The 10,107-nt window shown below is 33.1% G+C and overlaps 1 protein-coding gene across 1 annotated transcript; it reads right to left on the reverse strand.

Annotated features, from left to right (window-relative positions):
- Nucleotides 1-215: 215 nt before the first annotated feature.
- Nucleotides 216-4,049, reverse strand: LOC141397427 (transmembrane protein 17A-like). The gene is made up of 5 exons (XM_073973581.1): nucleotides 3,910-4,049; nucleotides 3,732-3,835; nucleotides 3,560-3,673; nucleotides 3,312-3,503; nucleotides 216-3,238 (listed from the first exon to the last, which is right to left on the reverse strand). The coding sequence occupies exons 1-5, from the start codon at nucleotides 3,923-3,925 to the stop codon at nucleotides 3,182-3,184; spliced, it is 483 nt and encodes a 160-aa protein (XP_073829682.1). The 5' UTR covers nucleotides 3,926-4,049; the 3' UTR covers nucleotides 216-3,181.
- Between the last annotated feature and the right edge of the window lie 6,058 nt (nucleotides 4,050-10,107).

Here is a 10,107-nt window from a genome sequence, read left to right on the forward strand (position 1 = left end):
AGCGCAAAGAACGTAACAGGGAGTACACTAAAGGGTGTCTTAAGAGTCCATCATCTCCCAAGGCTGCGGCGTCGGCTTCATCATCAGCAGCATCCATCAATGATAAATCATATTCAAAATTGTACTGAAGAAAAAAATACACAAGACCATTAAAGGCAAGCTTCCCGATTTTGAGTTGAACCACTGAATTTCGTTTTATCGGCAAAAATACAATATTACTATAAAAAAAAAACCTTTCCAAGTTTTCAATTTATTTTGGGTGGATGAAATCGATAAATAATTATAAAAAATTATGTATAAAAAAAAGCAAAACTGGCAGTTTTGAACATCAAAGCTGAACTGAAAAATTTCTTTTGTAATCTCTAAATAATACCGCATATATTGTATTTCAAAAGTTTTTAGCTAAATTAAAGTTGTTATTTGCCGAAAAATTGTCCTAAAAGTACGATGACTGTCAGTTCTGAATGATAGTGTGTACTCCCCTTTAGAAGGAATTCATTGAAAATGTTTTTGAAATAAAATGAAATTATTATGGGTACACACATTAGCGTATAACTACTATAACATAAATAAAATAATTTGTATAAATCATACGCCATTGGGGATAAAATTCCAGAATTTCATTATGACAATAGAATAAGAAATAAAGAATGAACAATGGCCAAAATGCTTTTGCGATTTTCTAGAGAATTCTTAATTATTATCTTGGCTACATTTTTTCTTAGTAATAGCCAAAATATTCGAAAAAAAGTTGACAAAAGTCAGGTAAAAAACTTCAAACCTAAGTCCTGAGGCTCGATTTTCACGGTAAGCGTATGGTCTAGTGGACTTTTTTGCTCAGTACTATCCCAGGAATCAGAAACGAAAAGTGCATCTTAAGATGTTAAAATCGCCCTGCCCTAATGTATAGTGATATTAACCTTTGTCGTAAAATATTATTTAAGTTTCACAGAATTAGCTCAGCTTGAGGTACATTGTGGAAATATTATTTTCTTTTTTGTGTGTACAACTCAATGAATAAATTTTAAAATATCAACATAAATTTTCACAACATAAGAAATAAAATATGCAGAAAAAATTCGTTTTGAGTTGAGATACATTTTGAGATACATCATTTATTTTAGAAAATAAACAAAAACAAACTACAATGAGATGGTATCTTTATCTTTTTTTTTAATTGATATTGGGAGTCATCAACAGATGATCTCCTTTTTAAATGCTGCGTTGTAACCTTTGTTTTTTTGGCATGGTAAGACAATGTAGATGAGGGTATTTTTGTAGTTTTTGCAAGCTTTCTCAAGCTGTCCCCCGTTTGTTGGTTACTTTTAAGAATTTGTTGTATGTTTTCTATTCTTTCTTTTTTGGCATCCCACGAGTGGCTAATGGGGAGGTTGTTCTGTTTGAAACGTCTTGATAACCCTCTTTGGGTATAATTTCCCGATTTGATAATTGCTATTGCAGCTTTTACTGCTGCCTCCTTTTGTCCTGGTATTTTATAATTTGGGTCTGTAGTGGCTGAAAGTGAATTTGACATTGGATTTAGAATATTTTTTTTAGGTGACGACGTAGAATATTCCATTCCATGTACTTACCACCACTATCGCCTCCAAAATCCGAGGTATCTTCTCCGATCTCCGGGGTATCATTCAGGGTGATCTCCGGGTTATCATTCAGGGTTATCTCCGGGGTATCATTCAGGGTGATCTCCGGGGTATCATTCAGGGTGATCTCCTCGCTCGAGATAATGTAGGAGGTTGAGGTTGTTGGTGCCATTAACCTTTCTACCATTTCAGCTTGCCTTTTAAAAATGTTTTCCATTAAAGTATTTTGGCTTTTTATTATTGTAGTTATAATGCCAGCTGCATTATTTTTTTCACTACTTGCATTAATTTTAGTTGGCCAAGTTGGACACTATTGTTGGCCAAGTTGGACACGATTGTTGGCGACGAATGGATTCAATATAGATATATTGGGATATGTTATGTTATAGCGGGATGTAGATCACTGCGAAAAAGCTTTGGGTATGTTTCTTTTATTTTTTCTATCCAAAAATGTAGAAATTACAAATGCTTCAGTTATGTGTAGAAGAATATGAGCGGCGTCATACATAACGTATATTTCTAGAATTATAATCGGACACCAATGCTTGATGGTTTGCTGCTGCATCGCCGACATACGCAACAATCTCCACACCAATATTTGCTGCAGCATATTCTATTTCTTGAATCATTTCGTGAAGATCGTATTGTTCACGCCATTCCACTCCGATTAAGATTTTCCATTTATATTGAAGGGCGCTTAACATAAACGCATATTCATTGGTCTTTATTCCGTTGCGTGTTATATGTAACTGGTCAAAACTAAGAACACATTTTTTTATGCCATCGTGAATGATGCCCATGTACGCGAAGTAAGAAGACAATTTCCTTCTTGTGGATTCCGCGAATCCAATACTACTTCTCGGATACCAACTATGAACCACCGGTATTGGCGGTGTTTTAGTTCCCAGAATTATCACATCTAAAGCATAACCCCTCTTAGATAGGAGTACTTTTGTCATAATTACTAATCTTTGGGGCACACTGTACGGATCATCATTAATTCCTCTTGCCACATCACAGTAATCCATCTGAATTGGGGTGTCAATTTTCCACAACAAAATAAGCAAAACATGATATATTTCACTCCGAGAAAAGTCATTTTTTAAGTACTATACAAAAAACAACGAATTAAAATTTTAAAACTTTTTTAAAATATTATACCGAACGAACTTATTCAGTACTAAGGAAGTTTATTACTGTTAATTCCACTAGAAATATTACACCTTTTTAAACTCATATTACCATTGCTACAACAGTAGTAGTAGTAGTAGTAATAATTTACATAAGTAGTGATGAATGCGTACTTTGTACTATAACAGATAAGCAGTAAGCGACATGATCCAAGAATGATCTATACACTTGAAAACATTTAGATTGTTATACGGGAATGGCTTTTATGTTACACAAATTTTCATTATTTTTCCATTTATATACATATATATACTATGAAAACATTAAAGTCTTAGCCACATATCTACCCACAATGCGTGGCCATCTCAATCGCATTGATGATTTGCTGAAGAAACACAATTTGGATGATAAAAGTAAAGTGTAGCATGGCAAGGTTTCCATTTTTTGTATTATTTTCCTAATCTGTGGCCAGTTAATTCAATTTTTGCATTATTTATGTTTTCTAGCTGTAAGTAGTAAATAAATAAAAAAACAACGTTTTTAGAAAAAAGTAAAATTTATGGACATTTATTTTTTTACCAAAACCGTTCGTTCCGATTTTGGCCAAAGTATGACAACACAAATTAAAAATTCTAACGACATTAAACTCAATGTTGTTACGGCAATTGTTAAAAGTAAGGTGACAAATTCTTTGGCCGAAAGTAAGAGGAAAATCATTATTGGCAGATGGACCAGAGGGGAGAGTATTAGAAATGTACACAAATCACCAGGCTGGAATGAGAAGAACCACTTAGCATTCACACATTAATAGGTCCTTTGCTAATTACCCTTGATTGTAAATTTCCTTTATAACCCATACGCAAACGATACAGTTCCGCCAGGGAACCAATTAAATAGGCAATGATCACACATATACCATGTAGGTCAAACAGATCGGAAAGCTGTAACAAATGGATATTTCTTATGTTTTTATATTTCAATGGTAATGTCCTGTCCAACCTTGTATAGAATATAAACACCGTAAACAACATTCCATGATATGGACAAATAAACATTACAAAACATTAATATTTGCAATATTAAACTCGGTTTATAGGGCACTTCTGTAATATAAAAATAATAGCATTGATTGGAAAAATATTAGAGATATTTAAATTACAAAATCAAAACAACTCACCCCTTAAATTGTTCATCTTTGAAGTGACTGCTGCCGCATTGAACAAAATTAAAGAATAATTGGTTGCTATTGGAAACCAAAAGCCTAACCCTCAATACAATCGGGACAACAAATAAAATAGAATTACTCGGATTTACCGACAGCCTATAATGTAAAAAGTTCGCTCGCTGCTTACATTTCTTGTGTATTTTCAGTCGTGATCTGTGACGTCCGACACCCCGTTTGGACTCGACATGTCCTTGTCCTTTATGCCCGAGATTTTTTTTGCGAGAAAACTTAAAATTGTTTATGAAAATTATATTTTTAAGATTTTTAAACATTTTTTAACAAATAACTTCATATGATAGTGGCACAGTTCTTCCCGTGTGCTTGATCTAATTGGATAATGCTTGGTTTACATTTACGAAATCCACTCGAATTCAGCTGTCAAATCCATAGGTTAAACGTCAAATGAAATCCAGATGAGATTTCATTTGACGTTTGATCTATGGAATTGACAGTTGAAATCGAGTGGATTTCGTAAATGTAAACCAAGCATAAGATTGCAATTGTCACATTCTTGCTTGCTGGGAATTATCGTGTCTGTGTGTTGTGTGCGTGTGTATGCGTTTTTGCATGCGTGTGTATATGTAAACAAATGACGCAAAAAGCAAATGTAATGTCATGTTCATACCAGCATTTGAATAACCCCAGCAAGCATTTTTTATCGCCCATTACCCGAAGCAGTCACTCCCAGGCGATAGAAATGCACATCCGCGATCTCGCATTCTAATTGAAGTAGACACACCGTTCGGGAAGAAATGAACCACGTCCACGACACTACTTTTAAATGCCGCTTTCGAGTCTTTTAGCGATAAAATTGGTTGTGACAAAAAAAATTGTATTTATTTTGTTTTTTATTTTTTTTTCTTTTTACTTTTTTATTATTCGAATTATTTTTCCAAAGTACCCAAGGTTTTAAAGAACTATTCTTAGTTGGAACTGTCGTCTACATTAATGTTGTAATTTTAAAAATGTGATATTGCCTGGCCTGGGAATCAAACCCATGACGTTAAGAATGCAAAGCAAACATGCTAACCACTGCACCACCGCACAATATAAAAATCGGATAGACTAATTTCTTAAATTAGTTCAAGGTTGTACACGCCTCAAATGAACGTAAACAATCGAAGTGTCTGCATTGACCAGAGAATGTGTCTGTCCACGCGATAGTCGTAAGTATGTAGTAGCATTGTTAGTGTAAAAAAACAATAATAGAATTTCGATCTCCTTTTCTGACACTAGCTAGTTATTCAAGAAGTTCAAAAAGGGACAGCAATGCAATTGTTATTGTAAAATGATAAAGGATCGCTATTTTCTAGAATATAAGTTCAGAATGCGATTACTTCTGATAGAGGAAGTGAGAAACTCACTTCCAAATGCTGGCAGGGACGTCTTTCGTTCTCATAATTACGTACACGAATTAACCAGTTCATACGACATGGTACACAATTCATAGCAACATGATTCATATTTTCATAGTTTTACTGATTTTAAAGCATAGCCGACCAAGAAGAGCGAGCGCTAAAATTGTTTATGTGTGGGTAAAATTACACTGACAGAACAGAACAGGGTGATGATTTTCATATTGAGTGTGAATTGAAAAACACAGGAAAAAAGTTGTCACGGCGTGTTAGCGTTCAGAGCCAAACATAGTGGTGGGTGTGTGGGTTCGAATCGTCGGCTTTCCTTTTTTATTTGCATTATAGATCATAAAAAAGCTCGATTAATAAATTAAAAAAAAATTAATACTAAAAATGTTCTTCGCCTAAAAAGGCAAAAATTTCAAATAGAAAAAATATATTGCTGGCGGGTTCGCTTTGTATGACTAAAATTAAAAATAATATACAGTGAATCACAGTCAAAAGTATCCACTTCAGTTTCTTTTATTAAAACTGCGATTGCTAAGAGTTACTTAATGATAGCGATTTCGTTCTTTTTTTTATATTTTTACATTAGGGTCTTAACTTAAATATAATAAAATTAACGAAATTCGGGTAAATTTAGATAAAAAAATAAAAATTGTTAAACAACATCGATTTCTACCTCACAGTGAAAATTATCCACTCTAAAAGTTTTACGAAGCAAAAAGGATTTCTTAGGGTTTTAGCACTTTTGTTATTTATTGTTATTTTTTTATTGTTGCATTGCAGACGAGGCATTCCGCGTCATTAAAAATATTAATACAAAACAAAAAAAAAATCATTTTCAAATTCTTCCCTCCACATATTTGCTGTACAACTGCAAAATCTTTTCAGTGTACCCAAAAAGAAAAAAAAAACAAATAAAGCGGCATCAACCTGCTTGCATGACATTCAGTACAAGACTGAAGTAACAAATCAAAACATTTGCTCTCTTACTTTGCGTTCGGGTCGCGTGTGTGTGATTTGCCGAAAAACTTCGTAACCATATCAATACCAACGAACGGGTTTGTTTTAAAGAAAGTTTCAGCCAAAAGACGAGTAAAATTTAGTGATTTGAACTGAACAAATATTTGTCCTTGTTACAGATACAGTATTTTTTGCTTACCTGCACAACCAAAAATTGCACGACTTCTTGTGCAGCAATCCCCAAAATGCAGGAAGCTTAAATTCGCTTACCTGCCCAACAAGGCCGATATCTTCAATATTACTTACGTGCATTAGATGTGCAGCTATAAGCAATGTTGAAATAATAAAGTGAGAGATATTTCAAGTTCGGGAGAGAAAACGTTACACATTTTTACAATTCATTATCTTTTCTTGTATTGTATTTGTTTTGCACACTTCTTATCAATACAAAATCAGAGTGGTTGAATTTTATCCTTGTTCTGAGTTCGCAAAAAAATTTAATTTTTTTTTGTGCAGATATATGTAAATTAGGGTGGGCGATTTGTGTGGAATGAAAAAAACCTTAATGAGCCCTTCGCGTTTCTGATTCCTGGGATTGAACTGAGCAAAAAAGTCCTCTGGACCATATATCTACCGTGAAAATCGAGCCTCCCGATTTTAACTTTAAGTTTTTTATTGACGTTTTTTGGATATTTTGGCATATAACAGCCAAACCATTGAGATTTTCGATCCAACACAAAGGCAAAAATTGTAGCCAAGACAGTACTTGAAAACTCTCTGATACATCGCAAAAGCATTGGAACGCTCCTTCAGGCAGTTTTGGCCTTAAGAATGTGCAAACCTTTTGGAAAATGTCGATAAATGAGATTGTGCTACAAAATTTGACCCGAAAAATATTCAAGTGTTCTGATGCAAAATTATATCGTGTTGGGATTCATGGACAACGACAATGTCTTTATTTCGTTTGGGTCACATCGTTTTATTTTTTTTATAACGGTAAAAGTAGTGAAAATCTGGGTTTCTTACATTTGCAAATTTAAACGGGCATATCCTATTTTTTGCACAACGGATTTCTTTTGATCCTTCTTCCTTTAAAAGGGGTAAATAATGTCTTTTGAATAAGCTATTATTGTTTTAAATCGGTTAACTAATGGCTAAGTTATAGTGGTTTATGTCTGAAAACCCCCACAAAAAACCTATAAAGGAATTTCTCATAATTTTCAAAAATATAATGTTTTTTTGTCTTGTTCAATATTTATTTTGAAAATTATGAGAAATTCCTTTATAGGTTTTTTGTGGGGGTTTTCAGACATAAACCACTATAACTTAGCCATTAGTTAACCGATTTAAAACAATAATAGCTTATTCAAAAGACATTATTCACCCCTTTAAAAGGAAGAAGGATCAAAAGAAATCCGTTGTGGAAAAAATAAGATATACCCGTTTAAATTTGAAAATGTAAGAAACCCAGATGTGCACTACTTTTACCGTCATAAAAAAATAAAACGAAGTGACCTAAACGAAATAAAGGCATTGTCGTTGTCCATGGATCCCAACACGATATAATTTTGCATCAGAACACTTGAATATTTTTCGGGTCAAATTTTGTAGCACAATGTCATTTATCGACATTTTCCGAAAAGTTTGCACATTCTTAAGGCCAAAACTGCCTGAAGGAGCGTTCCAATGCTTTTGCGATGTATCAGAGAGTTTTCAAGTACTGTCTTGGCTACAATTTTTGCCTTTGTGTTGGATCGAAAATCTCAATGGTTTGGCTGTTATATGCCAAAATATCCAAAAAACGTCAATAAAAAACTTAAAGTTAAAATCGGGAGGCTCGATTTTCACGGTAGATATATGGTCCAGAGGACTTTTTTGCTCAGTTCAATCCCAGGAATCAGAAACGCGAAGGGCTCATTAAGGTTTTCAAATCGCCCCGGCCTAATGTAAATTCTACAACCAAACTGAATTAAAATCGCCAAAATTTAGATGCAGCTATGCCGAAAATGCAGCTATTAAATGTTCACTAAAACATAATATCTTGAACGGTACCTAGAGAATAGTTGCCTATAAACAGATTTTTGGTCAGGTAACGCCAAAATGCAGCTATGAAAGATGCAGGTAACCAGAAATTACTGTATCTCAATATTAAATTATATTATTTTCATTCATGTTTTCTATTTTTTCTCAAAATGTTGGTGTTTTCAGTATATTTTCAAATTTTTCTATTTAAAAAATTAACAAGAGAGAGACCTGCCAAAATAATTTTTTGCTATACAGACTTTCCGGCAGGCATTTGATTTTTGATTTTATATTCCCACTACTCAAATAAATATTTGTATTTTGTTTTAGCCTTATGGCTTGGAGTATTTGTAATTATAGGATTATATCATATACCTAGTTTTATATGCACTCTGAGTAGTGATTACATACACATATGTAATATAATGTAATTCATTTAAATTGGCCCGATGGCTTAGAATTATTGTAAAGTTGATAAATAAATAAAAAAAATAAATATTAAATAATTACAATTTAAATATCAATATTAAAAATTTACAATTTAATTTTACCATGCGAATAAAAATCGTTTCGACTTGTTTTTAATTTTAAGATATAGCGTTGCAGCAGAAGTTTTTTGTTGGAACAATTCACCGATGCATCTACCTTTATTATTACATAATGTCAACCATGGTACAATAATACAGGTAGCATTATCATGCCAGCTGATGGTAACATAATGTGTCAATTGCATTGAATTGATGTCAAATTTTGACATCTTATGTTGCCAACAATTGCCGATGCGGCTACCTGTGTATTTGTACCATGATGTCAACTACAATAACAAATGTTAAGCCATTACCTAATTAACTGCGTGTTGCGTGTGCGTTCAAAAATACAAAAACAAAATATATGTATTTGTTTTCAATTTGAAATACATGTATTTTGTTTTTGTATTTTTGAACGCACACGCAACACGCAGTTAATTAGGTAAAGGCTTCAACCCTGCATTTGACAGAATAGGCCATAATTGGTCTGTTCCTTTACTTTAAAAAATGGTAACAGTGGAAAAAAATGGTAAAAGTGGTGAACTGGTCTCATATAAATCGTATGCATGTATGTATGTATGTTAAAGTAAAGAAACGCTTTGCAGGTTAAAAATGGTAAGAAATGGTAACCTCAGGCAGGTAAAGGAACAAAGCTAATAAGTCTGTCTGGTTACTTTCCCAGCTAGAATTGTCCAGCAAGAACTTTCTCAGAGAGTAAGGGGTTTTTATTCTCTTTTGCTAGAAAATTGTAAAAAGTAAACAGACCATGGTATAAGTAAAGAGGTAGATTTAAATGAAAAAAATCTATAGAACCCTTGTTTTTCTTGAATTCCTAAAACTTCAAAATAAAAGCAACAAGTGGGTTTGTTTACAATGTATTTTTTGAGCATATTATAAAAAAACGCGAAAAATGAATGAAGAGTTAAGATTTCTCCACATAATCGAGTTGTGAATATGATAAACTGATTGTTTCAATGCAAATCTCACCAATTTCTTCCATACAAATAGTCTAAAAACAATTTTAAAAATCATTGAATTCGATTGTTTTTAAAATTATTTGGCATATTATTCAAACACCACACACACATACACAGTTTGTTTATATTGTTTTGAAGTTTTAGGCATACTCGAATGAAAAAAATTTAAATTGACATAAAGCTTTGGCTAACCTTTCTTATTAAACCATGAAACAGACACCTTCCCAGCAAAAACCAGCAAGCAATCAGCTGACTTGCCAAAACAGAACAATTTGTCCGCCAACAAAGGAAGCAAAGAAGTTG

Source organism: Musca autumnalis, unplaced genomic scaffold, assembly GCF_047663935.1.
Source record: "Musca autumnalis isolate F117 unplaced genomic scaffold, ASM4766393v1 scaffold_3, whole genome shotgun sequence".
Taxonomy (NCBI): domain Eukaryota; kingdom Metazoa; phylum Arthropoda; class Insecta; order Diptera; family Muscidae; genus Musca; species Musca autumnalis.

Coding starts and splice junctions, on each gene's coding strand:
- LOC141397427 (XM_073973581.1), bottom strand. Junction 3,674..3,731: donor GTGTTTATATTCTATACAAG/GTTGGACAGGAC, acceptor CATTTGTTACAG/CTTTCCGATCTGTTTGACCT. Junction 3,504..3,559: donor AAGGAAATTTACAATCAAGG/GTAATTAGCAAA, acceptor TTCTCATTCCAG/CCTGGTGATTTGTGTACATT.